The sequence below is a fragment of the Elaeis guineensis genome, chromosome 1 (assembly GCF_000442705.2).
Source record: "Elaeis guineensis isolate ETL-2024a chromosome 1, EG11, whole genome shotgun sequence".
Classification (NCBI taxonomy): domain Eukaryota; kingdom Viridiplantae; phylum Streptophyta; class Magnoliopsida; order Arecales; family Arecaceae; genus Elaeis; species Elaeis guineensis.
Genome location: NC_025993.2, coordinates 94,643,193 through 94,666,217, shown reverse-complemented (window position 1 = coordinate 94,666,217; position 23,025 = coordinate 94,643,193). Strand labels below are relative to the sequence as shown.

At 36.5% G+C, this 23,025-nt stretch overlaps 1 protein-coding gene and 1 pseudogene across 1 annotated transcript; one reads left to right on the top strand and one right to left on the bottom strand.

Moving 5' to 3' along the window:
• Positions 1-5,901: 5,901 nt before the first annotated feature.
• LOC105034880 (uncharacterized) lies at positions 5,902-10,387 on the top strand. Its single transcript, XM_010910200.4, has 5 exons — positions 5,902-6,323; positions 7,174-7,391; positions 9,042-9,170; positions 9,925-10,056; positions 10,146-10,387. Exons 1-5 carry the CDS (start codon positions 6,008-6,010, stop codon positions 10,257-10,259), a joined length of 909 nt encoding a protein of 302 aa, XP_010908502.1. The 5' UTR covers positions 5,902-6,007; the 3' UTR covers positions 10,260-10,387.
• A 2,561-nt stretch (positions 10,388-12,948) lies between these two features.
• Positions 12,949-16,511, bottom strand: LOC105034881 (uncharacterized; annotated as a pseudogene).
• Between the last annotated feature and the right edge of the window lie 6,514 nt (positions 16,512-23,025).

Here is a 23,025-nt window from a genome sequence, read left to right as displayed (position 1 = left end):
AAAAAACTTGTAAAGAAATTACAAAACAATATATGAAAATTTAGCACAAAATAAAAAAACAAAAGGAACTCTTTCGAGGTGTGAGGAAGAGGCTGAATGCTTGGCTCTTTTGAAGTTTGAATACTCTTCCTTGAAGGCTGAGAGGATGAAGAAAAGTTGTTGAAGATCTCTCTTGAATGCTCTCTGAATTTGAAGCCCACACTCCTCTCTTTTCGCTTTCTTTTTGGATTTATAATGAAGCTCACATTTTTTAATGATTTTTCTTTGATAATCCACTTTTTTTCTTTGATTCTCCACCTTTAAATATGCTCTTCAATGGCTAGAGATGGAGTTTGAGCCATTAGAGGGGTTGAACTAGCCGTTGGAGTGAAAATCGATCCATTGGGGAAGTGTAAATCTAAGGTAATCATTGGAGTCTATCCCGAGCTTGTGATCAACTTCTTTACTCTTGGGGTCAACTCCAATTGCCTTCGAATCAGCTCGACTACAGGGTTTGAAAATTTGTTCTTTATTTTTTGAGACAGAGTCAACTCGGGTCTTCTTCAAGTTGGCTCGGTTGCATGCCAGTGCTGTCCCAACATAACAGAGTCGACTCCAATCTTCCTAGGATTGACTCCAATCTTCCTGAAACTTGAAATTGCTCATTTTAACATCCATTTCAGTGAAGGGGTCGGCTCTTTTTGCTCTGAGGTCAACTCTACTAAGTTTAAAACTTAAAAATTCTTCTTTAAAATCTTTGACTTAATGAATCTTGAGGACATCTTTTTCATGGATTGCTTTTTCAATTTAAACACTTGGAAATACCTACAACCACTCTTGAAACACATGGTTAGGTTCATAATTATTCAAAATTTTGCGATCATCAAAATCAATCATGGAGTCAACAAGATTAGATAATGAGGATTCCACATTGATAATCTGAGCTGTTAGATGTTATTTACTATCTTAAGGTTCTTTGCATATCAAAAATCATGTAATTTGGAAATACAAGTTTATACATCAAGTGGTCTACATATAGTCAGTCTAAATAATACTAAATTATATATATCTTCTGATCATTTGATACATAGACTAAGAATCTATAAATCATATGACTTTTAATATGTAAGTAGTTTAAAGATAATAGATCATATCTATTCATTTGGATCATCAATGTGGAACTTTCATTATTTAATGTTGACCTAAACGGATCCGAGTGAAGATCCACTTGATTGTAGCCAAGTCCAGCTCTCTCTCCCTTTATATATATATATATATATATATATATATATATATATATATATATATATATATATATATATATATATTATAAACATATCTAAATTAAAACTTGATTTTATATCATTTGAATCATTCATTTTTCACTCATTTGATTCATAGGTTTGAGATCACATAACACACATTTTTTTTTATTTCTAAATATTTTTAATGGTACAGAATATGACAAATGATATGAATTTTTTATTTAGATGCTCTATCATCGATGTTGGATATGAGAGAAGTGGATACCCTCTCCTCTTAAGAGCTGCACAGGCTGTCCCTTATATGTATATACACACACACACATGTACAGACACATATATGAGCTAGACCAGAATACTTCTAATAGCATTTGGCTCTAAATGAATCTATAGTAGAAATTAAGTATAGAAATCTCAAAATGAAAATTGATATCATTGATCACATTCTAAAATATATAAAATATTTTAGAAGCCACAAAATAGTTATTTTGGAGCTCTCTTACCTATGTATCTAGTTAGTAAAAAAGTAAATAGCCGAAATATAGCTAGTGAGCAGAAATATATAATAAATTATTTAATTTATAATTTCAAACCATTCATCTTAATCTAAATATTTTAAAATTTGCAAAATAAAGTTCTAGCAGTTGGGTATCCCTAAGCTATAGATCAAGTTAGAATATTACATCACACCATTAAAATTACTAATTTTATTTTCATTTGATGTAGAAGCAAAATATATCAAAATTTCTGTTTTTTGGTTTTTCACTATTTTATATATCATAAATCATGATCAATGAGACTAATTTTCATCTTGAAAGGCCCTTATTTGATCTTCACTAGGAAATATTTGGAGCTTAATGCTCTCCAAGGCATTCCAATCTAACTTTATCTACACACACACACATACACACATATGTTCACATGTGTGTGTTAGAGTAAGGTTGTCCATGCAACAGTCTAAATAAGATTTGTCATGACCAAACAACCCGAGACTCAATATCAATGATCTAAATTATTGGATGTGATTTATTATCTTTAGACTATTTAGTATTACAAATTATATACTTTTGGAGATTTCTAGCTGATGCATCTAGTAACTAAAAATATATATTGTTCTTATTATTTAAACTATCTATTTTTGACTACTAGATGGATAAGTGATGCATATGCTAGAGATATTTAAATTATATGATTTTTAATGGTAGCAGTTTAAAAATAGTAAATCATATCCAACAACTCAAATTATTGATACCAGATCTATACTTGTATTGTTAGGGTTGTATTTAAATTATTATGTGGATACCCATATATTAGCTCTACTATTCATTAATTTTTGATTGCTAAATGGATTTATAAAGTATATGCTAGGGATATCTAAATCATAAGATTTTTTTTTAATGGTAATAAATTTAAAGATAGTAAATCACATTGAACGATTCAAATTATCGATACCGAATACATGCTTATATGGTCATGATTGTATCTAAATTCTTGCATAGATACCCATATTAGCTCTACAATCCATTTTTGACTACTAGATAGATAAGTGATGAATATGCTAGAGATATCTAAATTATATATTTTTAATAGGAAATAATTTAAAAATAGTAAACCATATTTAATACCTCAGATCATTAGTATTGGATTCATGCTCATATGGTTAGGATAGATGTTATTTAAATTATTGTACAAAATACCCACATATTAGCTCTTCTATCCATTTTTGACCACTTGATAGATAAGTGATGCATATGCTAGAGATATGTAAATCATATGATTTTTTCAGTGTTAAGCATTTTAGAGATTGTAAATTACATCGAACAACTCAAATTATTAGTGTTAGTTCCCTGATGTTTTGTTCTTTTTTTTTAAAATTTTTATACTTTGAAATAAGAGATGAAGATGAAGGGGCTGGTTTTCTTTAATTTCGAAAATATCCCTATTTGTTACTTAAACTTGTCGAGTTGGGTATCTAGCTTGTCAAGCCAGCTCGATTATCCCATTAACGGGTTTGCTTAGCTTTACTCTTTTGAGATTGATAAAATTTCACTGGTAAAATTTGAGAGGTAAAACTCTATGGAGGTAAACTTGACTTGTTTAAGAGTTAAACTAGTAACCAGCCCTCTTAAGCTTAAAGCATTTTGGATAGACTTAGGTCAAAGGTTTTAGGCTTGGTAGGTCAAATTGGGGCTAGAAATAGACTCATAATAGTAGTAAATACTTTAGGCTTTGGTTTAGCGCTTAAAGCCGACCCAAGCTCGATCCTGTCTGACCTAATTTTTTTTAAAATTTTTTTATAATATTTATTTTTAATTTATTTGTTGTTAACTCAAGAATTAATTTTGAAGATGTCAAAAGTTGTTGAGTATAAATTAAAGTCACTAATGTTGCATGTGAGAGTGATTGTAGGAATTCTTAAGATGTTCAAAGGATTGATTCATTTGATGAAGAAGTCCTCTCAAATATTGGCTAAAATTCATGTTCCTAAACTCAATTTTCAAGTAATGAAAACAAAGAAACTGAATCAAATACTTCAGAAATTTGAAACATTTTCAAGTCAACCCAAAAATAAAAATAGTAAATTTTGGCACATTTGATATGCCTCGGAGTCGACTAAGACAGAAGCCTAGCCAATTCAATCTCAATTTAAGAAAAAGATTAAAAAAAATAAAGTTTAGACTTTTTCCTCAGCCAATCAATTATTCTTCTGAGTTGACAAAAATAGTATAATAGCCTACTCAGTTTCAGACTTAGCTTGAATGAAGATAAATGAATGAAGATTTCAAATATCTTTCTGAGTCGACCCAAAATTTAAATTAGCCGACCAAGATAGAAACTTAGTTGACTTAAGCAATTGGTTAGTCAACTCGATCTCAGAGCCAAAAAGAAGATATAAAGCAGTATAAAAAATCAATCATACTCTGAGCTGATCCTGAAAAGAAGTAAGCCAACTAAGTCATGGAGTTAGCTGATCAAAAAAAATCTGAGTCGATCCAGTCACAGATAGATAGAAAAGACAAAAAATAGAAAAATGAGTATATATTCTTGAGCCAATCTATATTTTAGCCGACTAAGATCTTGAAATAGCCGACTCACAGAATTCTGACAGCATAATGATTAGTTTTTCAGAATATTTCAAATAGCTATATTTTGTATCTAACGACTATTTTTGAGCCTTCAATAGTTAAGAGTATTAATTCCAACCATTTTTGAGGATATAAATATGAAAAATTTAATTTGGGAACATATCTTTCTAAAAAGAAAGAGAGTTATTCAACAAGAAAGAGAGAAATATAAAAAAAGAAAGTGGAAGGCATTCAAAGAGCTCCCAATTCTCATTTTTCCATGTTTGCCCGGTTCAAATGAGAGGATTTGTGTATTCCATAGGACTAACAACCATCTGAGTAAAGCATTCAAGTCTCTATTCAATCTTTTCATAGTATTCAAAGAAAAAGTTCAAGCATTCAAGAGTTTAACCACTCCAGTATCTTCAAGAGCATAAAAATACTTATTTATTACTTTAAATTCTTATATATTATTTCTATTCTATTATGACAAGTTTATTTTGGATAGAAACTTAGACTTTGAGAGTTGGTCAAAGCGATAAATTAGATGTTGTAAAGATTCTTGCCGGTAAGCCTAAAGAAACCAACTGTTGTAAAAGTTGTGGTTGGTGAGTTAGGAATAACTAACTAGATTGAATTGTAAATCCAAGAAAATAATCGAACTGCAATCTTGAGGGATTACACTTGAAATTTTCAAGTGGATTGACTTGAAAAGTAGACGTAGATGCTAATTTTAGCATCGAACTACTATAAATTATTTATGTTTATAAATATGTGCTTATCTTTATTTTTATTTTGCTGCTGCTCATTTAATTTGATCTTGACATTGTACAAATGCTTTTGAAATTATTTTTGTGCACAAATCTCACCTTAAGTTTTTAAAAACACCCATTGAGAAACATTTGTATACTTAATTAAGATATGTGAAATTAATTGGATAATAGATATGTTATAGATAGGAGTGGCAATTTTAGCCGATCCATCGAGTATCCAATCTGAATGGGATGAATTTTATGCAATCTAATTGAAGTCTGAGATGGGTATGGATCCTTCGAAACGGATTTGGATGGATATAAATAATGATATGCCCTGATCTGTGCTTGACTTGATATAATCTTGTTATATATTCTTCTTTCAAAATTATAATAATTTTTTATATTATTTATATGTATTCAATCCGATCCAACTCGACCAATCCTTCTTATCTACTCGATCCGATCCGATCTGCATCTTTACTTGACTCGACCTGTGAATACGGGGCGGGTATGAGTATATGACTTTTACTTACGGGGTGGTAAGGGGTATGAACCAATGCAATCCATATGCGATCGGTTGTTATCTATAGTTATAGATGATTAAGAATATTTAATTATTTATATTTAGTATTTTAAAATATTTTTAATATTTTGAGAAAAGTTTAAAGGATGGTCGTGATGCCCGAGCGGAACTCTGGGCAAAGTTTAGCACCAACCCGGCCCAGCCTAGCGCATGGAAGGCCGAACTCCACAATCCGTTGATTTCAGACAAATCCACGTCCAACCCTAGAACACAGCTCGTTCAAGAAGAGGAACATCATCACAGACATGATCCAGATCAGATAACGCCCGCGGGGAAACGGGTGGCTCTCAACGGGCGGGAGCGGCCGACATAGAGAAACCGCGAGCCGAATGACACTGTGCGTACCCCCCGCCCGCAACCAAAATGGTGGCCGCCGTTAGCCTTAGGGTTTCTCTTTCCTCTCCACTCAGCTCTCTCTGCCTCTCCTCGTCCTCATCTCCTCTCCTTAGGGTTAGGGTTCGAGCTAGTGCGGCGATGACGGGCGTCGCTGTGACCCCGGCGGTGATCGTCGGTGGCGGGAGGGTCGGGACGGCTCTGCGGGATATGGGCGATGGCGGGGACGTCCTCGTCGGGAGGGGCCAGCCGGTGCCGGCCGATTTCGACGGCCCCATCCTCGTCTGCACCCGGAACGACGATCTCGACGCGGTCCTCGATGCCACTCCGCCATCTCGATGGAACGGTACTTCAACTCCATCAAAGCCCTCATTTTTCCCGTTTATTGTTATTCTCTTGTGAAATCTAGGGTTTGTTTGATCTCCTGGTAAGTCGTAGTGAAGGAATTGATACTGACATGGGATAGGAAGTCCTTATCTTGGATACTCTATTTTCCGTTGCAATTGTTCGTAGTTGAAGTGGTGCTATAAATGGAAGTAATGATTAGAGTACATAGAATTGATACACATTGGTCAGAACAGGTTGTTTGCAATCATTGAAAGAAGAAGAAGAAGGGAGATTAAATGTGAAAAGATATTGAAAGGTTGTTTACCTTAAGTTTCTATTTTTTGGGTCTGTTCTCTGAGCTACTAAATTATATGTTGCAACTTATGAGTATTTGATCTTTGTCCCTACGATTCTGTATCCGAAAGGGAGATCGGAAAGTGGTTTTGAATAAGATAACCCCGTTGGAAGAGCAAACTTCTCCTTATGACAGTCCATATGCTGGAACTTCATTTCAAGAGGGCATATGTCTGGACTTGGAAGTTTAATTTTATGACTTTCCTTTGCCTGTTCGGTCTTGTAAATTTCCATTGCTTTCTCCTGCCTAATGTATTTTTATTTGAATGTTTTATGATGGTTTTCTACTTTATTTCCTTAACTGATTGTAATACAATTTTGCTGTTTTTTTTTTTTCTAAAAAGGACATCACCAACAAGTTATTGCATATACGAGCTGTAATTTTTCAGAAGCTTTTATTACCTTCTAGTACTCAAAAGCAAGCACTTAGTTTAGATTACTCAAAATGAATTCTCGAAGAGATGTTAATGTAATCAACGGACAGTGGAGTGGCTGGGATCTTAACATTTTAGCAGATTTGGTGTTTTTCCAGAATGGAATGCTTGACCCATGGCTTCAAAGTAAAGGTTTGAGTGATGCAAACCAAGTGTTGGCTTATTTTGCTATCTCAAAACTTGGAGAAGCTCCAATTGATGGGAAAACTGATACCAATCCAGAAGGCTTGACAGCAGCATATGGTAAATGGGCTTCAGCAGTAGCTACACGGATCCATAATGGAGGTCTTTCTTGCAAGGTAGCTGATTCATAGTTCTATTTTTGAGTGAATATTATTGTCGTGTGCTTTGTATTATACTTCAAGCAGTGAAATTCCTGTGGAAATGCATGTTGAACTTCTTCTCCTATGTTGCCATTGGAGGAAAAAAAAAAAAAACTGATGTAAAAAAAATTAAGAGACAAAATAGGAACAAGAACGTATGTAACCAAAAAAAGGCTTTATTGTTTTGTAAAGATAAAATGCTTATCATTCTAAAAATGATTTGGCTAAGCATCTTCAAGTTATATCAATGACTAGAAATATTCCATGTCACTTAAACTGAATTCTCGAGGACAGTCCACAACTTAATGCAATCTGTTACAAAATAGCTGTGTGAACATATAAGAGGTCCAGTCCATTTCGGAAGACAAACCTCTGACATAAGCCTTGTAATCTGAGAAAATGCCTTGCACATGGCCTGAGGATGACCTCCAATCGCTTCATGCATGACCACCACCTATTGTATTCATGTGCATAACATGCATATGCAGAAAGCTAATGCCATGCTCATGTATGCTATCTGTAGTTTTTGATGCTTCTAGCTTGCCTTGTTCTACTTGACTAGGTACTCACCAAAATTCTGAAGTTTGTACTGATAGTGTGCATATGGAACACTTCTTTGTAGAATGAAGTATTTGTGGTGGCTCATGCTTTTTTAAGAGACGTGGTATCCACAATTTGATCCATGGACACTGAATGTGCAAACATAGAGAGTTATCTATTGCAAAGTAAAGATGAAGTCCATGAAGATAATATGTCACCAATGATGATGTTAGTCAAAGGTTCCACAAGTCCTAGTTGCTTCTCCGATAGTCCACCTTGTCTTGGTGGCATACAAGTGTACAGCTACTGACTTGTTGATGTTCTCTGTTACTAGGGCCACTAATTCGCTGCAGTAGGTAAAGCCAGTCTTCTGTTTCCTATGGTTGCCGACCTATTGTTTGTTATGACATTCATAAGTAGATAATCCTTTCAGTTCATCCAGTTAGGTTATGTATGCTCTTTCCTCAAAGTGAATAGCCCATCTTTGATCAGCTGTCACAGGTTGAAACTCTATGCCAAGAGCTCCGTGGCATCTATTTTTGATATGATCAAGAATGACTCTGTCAAGTTGGCTCATTATTGCCAACGTATGAATATGTCCTGGTGTGATTTTTCCTATTTGGTTTGCATTTAAGGCTCATGACAAACTCAACAATGAAATTGTGCAAGCATGCCCAATTTTGCAAGATCTTCTACATGGAAAGATTAAGCATGTCTTAGCAATAGACCAATTATTCTTGTAGCCTTCATGGCTGACAAAACAACTCGCAACCAGTGTCACAAGTTATGTACATCAAGTAATTAAGAAAAGGGGATAACACATTAGCTAGGTGTTCCTGTATTTGAAAATTTTCTTTTTATCCTTCAAGATGTGAGCATGTACTAGCAACCAACCACGTAAACCTATTAGTCCTACTTTTATGTTAGTGTTCCTGTCTTCTGTCAAACTTGATCCTTTAGATCTCGCATGAAGAACTTAAATTTAATTGCAAATCACAACTTAATTTTGGATGACTGTATTTCCCTCCTCATTAACCCCACAAAAGCTCCACAGATATCACCATGTGAACGTTTTATTGGATTCAGGTCCTTGAAAAGGAACCTTTTCAGAAACAAATGCTAGAGAAATTGATATGGATCTCAGCTTTCATGCTTGTTGGAGCTCGACACCCAGGGGCTACGGTTGGTGCTGTGGAGAAGGAATATCGAACTGAGGTAAGATTTTTCCTCTGGCATGTCTATGAAGTTGTGCTTTTTTCGTAGATTTGTGTTGGCTCTTTGTTCACATTAGTAACAATGGTAACATGCATACACATGTGCTGGAATCATCTATCCACCCGGCAGTATTTGAAGAACATCATTAGGATAGAGGCAAAAACTCTGGAGATTGCCATATATTGGTCAACCATCAAAGTTGCATACTAGAATTGAAAATTTATATGTTGTACAATGTGTCATAGAAAATGATAATTAGATTATTGAATCTGTTACACTACACAAAATTTGGTTGTCAAAAAAAAAAAAAAAAGAAAATAAGTTTCATTATTCATTATGTTTTATGAATTCATTTCTAATTTTCTATCTTTATCATTTGTGAATTTAGTAATTATTTTTACATTTGACCTAAGTATTTTATGGTCCCCAAGCTGCGCATATACCACAGCTCCCTTTTAGGATTTTAATAACCTATGACCAGTTTACAACTTGGCACCTGGTAGTGCTTATGCATCTGAGGATTGGAGAAGCAGTTTGAAGGCCCATTTGTGTAGGTAAAGATGCAGCTTTAGCATTCCTCTTTTCTTATAGTCATGATACATGAACATGGAAAAAAACATGCGGTCAACAAATGTACATTGGTACTTCACATATGATCTGAACCAACATATGAAATGCGTGTAATGTCTATAGGTAGGTCATGTGTTATTAATTTTCCTCTTCGACTCACTTTAAGTAACGTTCCTGCTTGCAGGTAGCCAGCCTTATTGCAGAGCTAGCATCTGCTGCAGCTGCAGAGAAGGGTATAGTATTTGACGAAGGAATAGAAGAGCGGTTATGTGCTTATTCTAGGGCCGTTTCCCACTTTCCAACTGCTGTAAAAGAGGCAAGTCCAGAGATATGATCACAGATTACAATATCCAACATCATGGTTTTTAACTTGTATGTTTTATACTTTGGACCTGTCAAATGCAGTTCAAGTGGAGGAATGGTTGGTTTTACTCACTGACAGAGAAGGCACTTGCGCAAGGAAAGCTTGATCCATGCCCACTGCACACAGCCTGGCTTAAGGAACTGAAGGTCATATGAGAAATTTAGGACTTGTACTTTTAGCAAATGCCGAGTGTCTGATTCATATCCATGCCGATATCTGATGTGACCTATAATGATCCAATGAAAGACTAGACAACAAATTTTATGTTGAGGTGATTCACAAAGTTCTCAGCTGTCATTCATGGAAAAATTACGAATGTTTTACTAAAAATGCAATGATGCTTAGTTTTTAAACCAGGGATTGATGATGTTCGGATGTAGGAGAAAACTGTTCATCAAGTTTGCCGGTAGTTATAATATAGGGGGAATAGAACAGTTACAATTTATAAATAGTTTATCGCATTCCATATCATTGGACAAGGACGGTATTTAACAACGAGCTAGTTGAAGTCGCCAGTTGAGGGCTTTATCGGTGTCGGAGAAGGAGGCGGTAGAAATCATCCAGATATTTTGGCGGCCGGGAAACGGAAGGGGCCTACATACGCAAGTCATACTTCCGAAAACGAGACAAGCAAGCCTTAGATTTTTTTTTTTTTAATTTTTTAATCCTCTGAAAAGGGCAGTGAGCGGATCTTTTAGTTTGGAAGTGTGAACAATGTAGATTTACCTCAGTTACTACAAAAACCATCATGTTTAGAAGTTGAACAGCTGTAACCTTAAAAAAAAAAAAAAAAAAGGGTTGGGGAACAGGAAATCTGCTGTTCGGAGTTCAAAGTATAGCATGGAAAATAACAAATAACAATGTTTACAAGTTAAAAGGCCCGTTCAACTTCTTTTATCTTTCAATCTTAAAATTACAAAAAGAATCCTTCTAGATCCTAAGTTTTAGCGTTATTTTTTAAAATAATTGTTCAAGTCCAAAATTTAAAATTTGGTCCCTCTAATTTTGAACAGTTTTGATATGATCCATTTTCTGAATTCCAACTACTTTCTCTCTCACTAAAAATCTTAGCCGAAGATAACCGATGCTAATGTTATAAAAATAGATGCTTATGTGGTAAGAAGGGTCTAAATGAAGATAATGCAACATTAACTAAGATGATATAGCATAATGGAAGAAATATTTTATTTTGATGATGTACCATATACGATGACATAGTGTATGAGTGATGACATGATATATGTTGTAGAATTTTTTGTCTAAAAATATTTCATCATCGAATGGCATGTCGTCGTTCATGTACTATATCATCACCTATATAGTATATCATCTATGTAACACAAATTATGTTTTTGATCCTCTAAGTCTTATAAATATTTTTACATGATTGTTACAGTCTAAAAAAAATTCTCCAATTGCATCTTTTGATTTTCAAGTATAATTTAATTTAAAATAATATGACTTAGACGGTTAAAAAAATAATATATATTAAAAATAAAAAATTATATTAATAATATATTATTATATTACCAATTAACTCCATCTTTAATCATATCCTTAACCCCATCTTCTTTTTTCTTCTACATTCTATTAGAATAGACATAAATATATGCAAAGAAAAAAATCTTTATCATTATAACTCGTATATAAAATCTCATCACATGTTATTTATCTAACATTTTATTCCATCCCGTGATTCTATTTTTTCTAAAATACAAATGTCGAGAGAGTTCGATCTGAATCCAAGAAGAACGAAAAGCGAAATAGAATAAATTAAAAAAAATAATTTTTATTTTTAATTCATTTGTTCTCTTGGTTTACCTATTCTACTCTAATTGAAAGAAATGCCTAAGATCCATAATTGCACAATTGACAATAGTGAGCTTGACACTAAACCCATTCTTTTTTAAGAAAAAACTTGATAGCAGTAATGAGCTCAGCAATGGTGAAATTAAGAATGCTGAGCTTGCTTACTTCTCCGGCACCGTCTCCATGGCCATAATGGAGGTCTTCATATCTTGAACCCGATTTGCTTCGGAGCCATCTTTGGAATCGGACCTAGCCTCCCTATTTTAAACATTGCACCATCTCCAACTTTTTAAACACATCTAGTGACTCACCCCATGTTAAAATCATCACACGTCCCCACCAATAGGTCGGAAAGATTACATTAAACTACATTTGAAAAACATAAGACTTAATTATAAATTTTTTTAAATTATAAAAATTATACAAAAATATTTATGAAGCTTCAAAGATCAAAAGCAATTTATGGATGTATGGATGATAACGTGATATATAAATGATAACATAACATATAAATGATAATGTAGCATTCGAGAATTGAATATTTTAAACAGAAAATTTCATAGCATATATCACATCAGCATCGATTTACTATATCATCACTTATACTATGACATCAAAATAATTTTTTTTCTTCCGTTATACCGGATCATCATCCATATACTATATCATCACCACATCATTAATGTCATATCATCCCTGTTTATGTGATTTTTACCATATTAGTACTTGTTTTCACTACCTAAGTATAAGAGATTTTTTGTGAGAGAAAGCAGCCGGAATGTTGAAGAAAGATCGTAATAGAACAGTTCAGAAATTAAAATTAAATTTTAGATTTTGGAACTTCAGAGACCATTTAAAAAACAAAAAAGCACTAGACTTTGGGACTAAAAGTATAATTAACCCCAAAAAAGGGGGGAAAGATTGAAGGGCACAATAAATTCTATGCAGCTCAAAATTCAAGGTGTAATATGGAAATAGAATAGCACAAGCAAAAACAATAGTGGAAAATCACTGACCATAATTAAGAGACTGCTATTTTGAACTAAAATCCATTTGCTTTGATGTATTTCCTGGAAACTTGAACATATTCTAGAAAAAAGAAATTAAAACCAGATTCATGCTCACGCGGCCATGCAAGTTTTATAAACTGTAACCAGGGAATATCATGTCTAGTTGCTATCTTAGCTCTGCAACCCCTGCAACAGTGTTACTTATTCACAGTTTCATTCCTTAAGCAAATTTGGGCTTCATTTCCTCTTGCGGGAAAAAAAAATATTAACAAGCATCTGATTTGCTATTTTCCTGAAAGAGAAGTTTCACCAGCTTAATAATTTTGCTATGGAAAGAACCTTATCCTGGCATCAAATGGGCAAAACACAGATCCACAAAGAACCAGTCAGCGACTCCTTTATTAGTCTCTGCAGTATGGAAATAATTGAGTTCAGTTGAAATGTCATTAGCAATCCCATATAAATCAAAAGTTGAAATTTGAGCTTCTCTTCATTCTCTGGTGTTCTAACCAGTAACGTTCAGTTCTAATCCTATTCAGTAGAGGATCTAGTAGACAACAAAGATAACAAATGCAAGGTCTACCTCACAATGTCAATGGCTATCTTACACTTTGTTCTGCATCAACAGAATCCTTACCATGAATGTCGACCAGATGTGGTGCACTCCAGGTTTAAGTTTCTATTACTTGATCAGCTGTGTTCAAACTATGTAGCCCTGGATTTTCCAAGCATGACAGCCTTCAATGAATGTGGTTGCTTTGGGATTTGTCTCAGTGTTGCTTTCTGATCAATGATACCAGAGCATTGCTGCAAAATCCCTTCAAGCAGACCAAAGGCAACTCTTCTGATACATGAACCAGTCATCTTCCTCTCTGACTTTTTTAAGTCCAACACAATGGAGCCTGACAGCAAGACATAATCATGCAGGGAAAAAATGTTTTCCTTCTTTCAATAACAGTCTATATCATCCTTTCTTCCAAATTCCTCTGATTTGATAGGGTTTAGTTGAAAAGCAAGACCTTGCCCCCTTCAATTTCTGCAGTAGTTTGGAATGCCTATGTATTAGAGATAAGAAAATGTAAATGTGTGTGTGTGTAAGAGAGAGATTCTTATATCCCAAAAAGTCACTTATAAATTGTCCACATGAGATACTTGTGCCAAAAGAATTCATTTTTATCAAGTAAATGAATGGATTATCACTAGAAGGCAAGATGACTAGTTTCTCTTTGTAATTTTGATTATAATGGGGAAGGTGTCAATAAGTATAAACAATAATCACATGGAATTTATCTAACATCAGACAACAACCATCATTACAAGAATAACTTCCAACTAAACTAGAAAGGATAGGTTTTGCATGCATCAAGGGAGCGTAATAGGATATTATTAATTTTTCCTACCACCTAATGTGTTTGCTCAAAATTTGACAAATCAACCAAACAAAAAATAAAATACAAATCCTATTCTCCTAAATATATATCTCGGTTCTGGAGATGATTTGCACATTTTCTTTTTCTTCCCAAAGGGAAAGAATATAAACATTGATATAAGTACATGATAACTTTGGAACCTTGGAGGCACTTACATCGCCTTCATAAATAGACCAATCTGTTTCTCTATACCATTTCTCAAAGTGGAGATAGAATTTTAACATTTCCCAATAAGTAACAAATTTTGGTAAGTTTGTTTTTCTTGGACCACATTGAAGTAAAGAGAGCTGAAAATTCCAACGCATTTAGTTATACTGAAAAAAATGTTTCCTTAGTCAACTTTACTTACTCTACAATCAGTAGGATGGACTTTATTTCCACTAAAACTGATAAACTTCAAGTGATTTATTGCACCACAAATTTGACACTGGATGGTAGCTTTTCCTTTCCTATATACTTCTGAATTTGATATAAGCAAAAGTGGAGAAAAGAACTCTAAATTTTGCAACTAGCAACTTCTTGATCATGACTCACACAACTAATGTTAATTTCTTTGGAATAGAAAAAGGAATTTTTCCACTTTCAACATAATTACTTTTCCATGAACAGTTAAGTGAATAGAAGCAACATAGGTATTTTCAGTTAAATTCAGCAGAATAACTGTATTACCAATTGTGCACAATGCCACAGACTCACAAAATTGCTCTAATACAATAGAGTAGAATGACAAATAGGTTAATTGATACAAGGATATTAGATTGTTTTAGATCTCAAAATTCTAGAGCCCGTACAATACAGTATGATGATAAATAGATTAATTGATACAAGGATATTAGATTATTTTAGATCTTAAAATTCTAGAGCCCTCTTCCTATAAAGTCCATCACCTAAAATAGCAGAAAAATCATCTTGAGGAAATAGCTACATTACAGCAGCACTTAAGCATATCAGACACGTTTGAATCATATATCTCACACTCAAGGTGGACTACAAGCTGGAAGTTTGCGTGAGTGAGCTTAGAAGACAGATACAATGCTATTCAATTCAAGCGCCACCAGGTTGATTGTGAAGTTAAAGCTAACAAATTACAACATTGAAGACTAAGATTAATGACTTTTCTGCCATAAAACAATCAAAATTCTCCAAAATTTCTAGTTCAAAAGTCCTCACCTTGCAGTAGAATGTAGGAGTTCCAGCCTCTACTTGTAACAAGCCATCCACAAATTTTTCATTTGACAATGAAATCACAATAGCCTGATGCCCATCTTTGAGTATTTCTAAAAGTATCCTCTTTTGCAGGGGAAGATAATAGTAAACCAAGGATATGCATCTTTCTCACAAAAATAACAACGAAATCCAACACCTCCTTGTTAGATTTTCTAATCCTCTTTCTCAATTTCCCTTTTCCTTTTGTTCTTTTTTTTCTTCCTATGCCACTCGATTTCGTGGTCCAACCCTCTTCGTTCTTTCGTATCTCCATCCCTTCCCTCACCATCCAAACCGTCTCCAAACCCTTCCTCTTCTCGTTCTCCCTTATCTTTCTTCTTTTTCTTCTTCTTCCTCCGTTTCCCATGCCTTTCCTCCTCCACCTCCTCCTCCTTTCTGTCAAGATTACTCTTTTCCTCCTCCTGGGCCTTCCTCCTCCTCTTCTTCTTCTTGCTCTTCGCATCTTTCATCTCCTCCAACTCTGATCCGACTCCTCCACTGTTTCCCTCATCCTCCATCCAATCCCTACCATCCACGGCGGCCAATCTCTCCCCGCAATTCACCGTCTTCCATCCCAGCCTTCTCTTTTTTCTTCTTACTCCTCTTCTTCTCCTCTTTCAACCCATAGCCGCCGCTGCCGTCCTCCTCCTCCTTTCTCGGGGCATCGCGCTCGGTTCCCCTCCGGACGGCCTTGATCTCGCGGTGGAATTGGACGAGCTCGTCGAAGGCGGTGGAGGCGCGCCTCAAGTAAGCGACAATTTCCGGCCGAGCCCCCGTCTCAGCACCGGCAAAGCGGGCGAGGATGGCCGCCGCCTTGGAGAGGGAGATGGACCTTGACGAAACTACGGATCCCTTCACCGCCCTCATCTCCTCCTCCCGTCTTCCCTCGAAGGGATCGGGGAGCGATGGAAAGGGGATACCTTCCTCTCGGTGACGTAGGCGTTTGGGCTGAGAGAACAAACATAAATGTTTGGGCCGTGCTAATGTACTTTGTTTTATATTATTTTTGACGCTCCGAACCCAACATAGTTTGATCATGCAGTACGGTCACATAAATTCTAAGATATCCAAATAGAGGACATACAAGACCTAAAATAAATAAAAATTTTAAATATTTTTAAAATAAATAAATCAAATTAAATATGTTAACTAAATAGATTCGTGGTAAGAACCAATTTGACCAATCACAATTATTTTAAGGATTCAATGGTAATAAGAATTGAACTAACTAATAAATTAATAAATTTAGTATTCAAACTCGATGCCCTATCCGATCAATATATTAAAAAAAAAAAATTGAGAGGATGAGCTTTACAGTATAATAAAAAATTCAATACACTCATATCAATATAATAATATCATTTAAATATAATAAATAAACAGTAACAGAGAGAAACCATCATATCAATGTAATAATATAATTTAAATATAATAAATAAACAGTAACAAAGAGAAACCATAAACCATAAATTTTTATGTCATGCATCCAATATAACTCAATAATTATATAAGCATATGATATATATCATGCATAATCACAAAACCATGTCTCAATAATGTAGTCCGAATCAATCAATAATTATCTTTAGGGCCTACTCTTTTATGGATAAATATTATGAAAAAATTAGTCAACTTTTTCATTAGCTAACTTACCCATATTCTTACGCTTTTCAAAATAGATAAGTTATTTTTCGATGGATAGCATTTACTTATCAAATAAGGAAAAATCTTACCTACTTAAGAGGTGGCTAAATCATTTTTTTATCAATTTGAAAAATAATCTTTTCAATTCATTCCTAATATACCCTTAACTTTATAATAATAATAATAATATATTATAATATAGTATATCATAGTAATATAATATAATATATAATATTATTATATATAATAATATTTATATAATATGATATTATAATATAATATACTATATTATTATATATTATAATATTATATAATATATATTGTATTATATTAATATAAGATATTAATATAATATAATGTTATAGTATATTATAATATATTATAATAATATAATATTAATATATAATCATAAAATAAAATAAAATATCAATATATTATATACTATATTATTATAATATATTATAATAATATAATATAATATATCATATTATACTATTATATATAATAATATTTATATAATAAAGAGTATCATGGAAAATGTTACGGTAGTTACCGTGAGCGCCTCGGATTAGCACTACATCATAAGATATTTCAAGTTCTCGGATCATCAATACGACCACCGTATGAGCTGAGGAGTCCGTCTTCATGCTAAGCTGAGGCATCCGTAAGGTCTAATCTGTGTATGAGCTACCCTCATCACCTCAGTCGACTTATCTCTTCAATATGTACGATGGCTATCCATCTCAAATAGATAGAATCTGGCATAACCATCTTTCCTGAACTCGTGGGAGCGATTAAGAACTGAATTATCTCATCCAGTTTGGCATGTCCAATGGCTTAATAATTTTGAGATCGTACGATCTCATGGCTAACAACCTAGCTATCCGACATCCTTCTATATAAACAATCAGAGCCCCGAGGATCTAGGTAAGTCTAATCAAATCTCTCACAGAGAATCCGTTGCTGCATTTCTGATTTGAGCGTCGGAAGATCTTCACCAAAGCCGCAACCTCCGATTTGAAACTTGTTTTGTAGGTCACTCTAGCACCAACATCTCTGCATGAGGATCAGACGTCCATCTTTTGACCTCAATCGATTTCAGCAGCAATAGATAGAGGAAGGACCTACATTCATATTCATGGCTCAAAGATAGATATCTTCCTGACTTTTCAATACTACCGCTTTCCGACAGGCGGCCAGTCAGACTGACAATCAAGTTCAACCATTGGCATCAAAAATCCCTCCATCGGTTCAATCGGTCATCCCTCCATCGGTTCAAACGACCTAGCTGGCGCCAATCATGACTGACCAATTCGATCAGCTCTTCCAGTAAGTTCAACATTTGACGACCGCAATCAAGTAGTCTAGTCATCTAGATCTTTCTCGTGCCCTTTTAGGCGACGCACATAGCCTCCCTAAGCTGTCTCTGCATCCTCTACAGCGGTGCGTCATACAATTCCCTCAGTGGTGCCACTTGTGCCTTCTGCAGTGATGCTCCCGCAGAATCCTACTTTGACTATGGCTCTGCAACCACCACCTCAACCAGAGCCGCAGCCACCTCCTCGAAGTCTGGAGAGGAGGTTGACTCATCAAAGTCACCCTACGATCCAACAGCCGGTCAAACGGTGATCTCTAAGCCCACAGTCGAGCCATGACTCAATCTCCGGATGCCGATCTCCTCTATACTCTGAGGCTGGTACTGTCCATGAAGTTGATTTTGAAAGATAGTTCCAAGAGTTTGGTAAGCAGTTGGGTCAGAAAATAGAAAAGACCCTCAACAATAATGGCTCTTCGATGTTGTCCTATGAAAGGTATAACAGCCAGCCGCCTTTCACCCCAAGGATCGTGTAGGAACCACTCCTCCTGCACTTCAAACTATCTCAGCTGGAGGTCTACGATGGGACCACCGATCCCATCGATCATATGGAGACCTCCAAAGTAGCCATGCTTCTTCAGGGAGCATCAGATGCAATCCTCTATCGAGCATTTTCTCCAACCCTTAAGGGTTCGCTCGGTAGTGGTACTCGAGTTTGAGGCTGATGTCTATCTATTCCTTTGAAGACTTATGTCGATCTTTCGTCTGTCATTTCATCAGTAGCTGGCGATAGCAGAAGCGGTCTGACTACCTCCATACCATCAAGCAAAAGGAGGGCGAGTTGATCCGCTTTTTTATGAATAGATTCAATATGGTGACCTTGGAGGTCCGAAACCTGGACCAGTCGATCGTGATGGTCGTGATGATGAGTGGTCTACTGAAGAACGACTTAAAAAAGTCATTAATTAAGACTTATCCTCGAGATCTCCTGGATATGCTTGCCCGTGCGGAGAAATATGCCCGCATGGAAGAAGCCTTTGCTGATGATACTCCATCGATTCAACCGCGACAGATCCAGTAAGGAGCGCCATCCAAGATGAGAGGAGAAAAACTACCAGCGCTCCCGATCCCCATCCCAGAAGTGGAATAATGGGGATCAAAATCGTCGATCCTGGAGTCCTCCGAGAAAGGTTCGACGACCATCACCTCCTGGACAGTATAATAACTACACACCCCTGATTGTTCCTCGAAGAGAGGTGTAGTTACAAATGGGGTCTGAGTTATCCAAGCCTCGATTGATGAGAACAAGATCGGAATACTGTCGAGACCTGAACAAATACTGCTTTTACCATTGTGACTATGGTCACGATACTGAAGACTGCCACCAGCTTCACGATGAGATCGAGAGGTTTGTTTGGTAGGGATGGCTGAATCATTTTGTCCGAAGAGCAGTCCCTCAATGTCGAGCTTCGAGAGTTCAACAGCCATCTTTTTTACCTCAGCAGCCTCTCCCTTTGCCTCAGCCACAGCAAACGCCAGTACGATAGGAGCGGCAGCAGGTCAGAGGGCAAGTGGCAGAAGAAAAGTGACCCATCTGAGGAGAAATCCACATGATTACTAGAGGGTCGTCTGGGTCAAGGGAGTGCCTTGGCTTACAATGCCATCTCCAACCGTCCTAGCCTGTGGACTTTGAAAGCTGTCGTCTCAAGCTACCATTTGATGATAAAATTTTTGACCAAGCACGGAGTGGGGTAGATCTGAGGCAACCAAGCCAGGGCTCGTGAATACTTTGCCGTCAAGCTGAGAGCAGAGAATCAACCGGTCCTGACAGAGATCCAGCTCGAACTCCTGATAGGCTTGGATGGGCGCTAGAGGAGGACCTTTTAGATGCCTTACTGAGGAAGGAGAATCTGAACCGGATAGTGAAAATCGGCTCAAGTCTAGATGAGGTAACCAAATGCTAGCTAATTAATTTTTTACAAAAAAATATAGATCTTTTTGCCTCATCTGCCACAGACATGCCCAGCATCAATTCTCAGGTGATATCCCATCACCTAAGGGTGGATCCAACCTGTTGATCAGTAAAGCAAAAGAAGCAGAGTTTTACCTCAGAGCGTCAAAAGGCCATAGCTGAGGAAGTCGATAAGCTACTCAAAATTTGGAAGGTCATGTACTCGGACTGACCAACACACAGAAACTTATAAGCTAAAGCAGCTCGATGGAACTCTAATTTTCAGGCCATGAAACTCGACGAACCTCCACATATATTATAAATGATGTAACAATACTTTTCATGAAAATAAAATTTGCAGGGCCATCAATTTGTGATTGGCACCTGAGTCCTCCAGGAGTTGCCTTCTCGTTCTACTTAAGACTTTGAATTATAACTACGGTCAACTAATCTGAGGGCTAACTTATCAGATTCTCGAGAAGACCTCGACGACTTCAAGACAGGACTAACTTACCAGACCCTTGCAGAGCCTGGGTCGTGTGAGAAGCGGAGGGAGATCCTTGAGGGAACCTCCGAAGGATAAACTAATCAGACCCTTGAAATACTGTCGAAAACACAAGATGCCGTAGGCACAAGCTCGCCGCTAGCATACACTGCCTCTCGTGCGAAGATGAGAAGTGCTAGATACCGTAGGCACAAGATTGCCATAGGCACACGATGCCACTCATGAGGGCTAACTTACCAGACCCTCGAGAAGACCTCAATGACTTCAAGGTGGGGCTAACTTCCTAGACCCATGCAGAGCCCGAGTCGCATGAGAGGTGGAGAAAAATCTCTGAGAAAATCTTCAGAGGGCTAACTTATCAGACCCTCAAGAAGACCTCGGTGACTCCGAGATGGGGCTAACTTACCAAACCCCTACAGAGCTTGAGTCGCACGAGAAGTGGAGGGAGATCCTTGAGAAAACTTTCGGAGGGATAACTAAACAGATCATCGAAATACCATCGAAAGCGCAAGATGCCATAGGCACAAGCTCGCCATTGGTACACACTGCCTCTCACGCAAAAATGAGAATTGCTAGATGCCGTAGGCATAAGACCGTCATAGGCACACCATGCCACTCGTAAGGGTTAACTTATCAGACCCTCGAGAAGACCTCGATGACTCTGAGATGGGGCTAATTTATCAGACTCCTGTAGAGTCCGAGTCATGCGAGAAGTAGAGGAAAACTCTTGAGAAAACCTCCAGAGGGCTAACTTACCAGACCCTCGAAAAGGTCTCGACGATTTTGAGGTGGGACTAATTTACCAGACCCCTGCAGAGTCTGAGTCGTGCGAGAAGTGAAGGAAGACCCTTGAAAAAATCTTTGGAGGGATAACTAATTAGACCCTCGGAATACCATCGAGAGCGTAAGATACTGTAGGCACAAGCTCACCGCTGGCACACACTGCCTCTCGTGCGAAGATGAAAAGTACTAAATGTCGTAGGCATAAGATCGCCGCAGGCACACAACGTTACTCGTGAGGGATAACTAATCAGACCTTCAAAATACCATCGAGAGCGCCAGATGTCGTGGGCACAAGCTCGTTGCTGGCACACATTGTCTCTCGCATAAAGATGAGAAGTGCTAGATGCCATAGACATAAGATCGCTGCAGACACACAATGTCACTCATAAGAGATAACTAATCAGACCCTCGAAATGCTGCTGAAGAGCCTTAGATGTTATAAGCACAAGATCGCCGCTGGCACACACTACCTCTTCAGAAGAAGAATAAAAATATGGACAACATATGGCCAGAGGTACTATTTCAATAGTACTCCTTCCGCCTGAGGCATTCTCTCAAACTCAGGAGTCAGAGGGTAGTGTTGAGGTGATTATTATGATGCCTCAGATCCATGGATGTTTGGATTATATTTTAGTTATTCTAAATTGCTCTAAATTTGTTCACTTCAATCGAAGTTGTCCTAAATATATTGATACTAAAGCTGAGCCACCTAGAACCATACTCGTGCTGAGCTGAGCATTGAGTTTTTTCTCATACTGATTTGAGTTATTCAATTCTTTACATGTATCGAGCTGAGTAGTGAGCATTTCCTCACATTGATCTGAGCATCTGCTTGTGTTGCTCTCTACGAGTCGAGCAAAATTCACATGCTGCTCTCTACGAGCTGTGCAAAATTCACAAATTCATAGATGTAAATTTAAAGTTGGAAACAAAGTAAAGATTTTCAAAACAAAGTATTCCTTTTTATTCATTAAAAACTTTATAAAGAAAAAATCGGTGCTCCAAGGACTTTATAAAGAAAAAATTGGTGTTTCGAACACTTTACACTTTACAAAGAAAGGACAGTTGCTCTAAGCACCGTCTTATGAACAAGAGAAGAAAATAAAGAAGAAAAGAGGAAGAAGAGAAAGATAGGAGAAGGAGAGGAAAATAAGAGAAGAAGATGAGAAGAGACGTCTCGCTGTAATTGACGGAGCATCGGATCGGCCAGGTGAGCTGGTTCGATCTTCATCCATCGAGGACTTCACCTCCTCACTATCTAGGTGAGC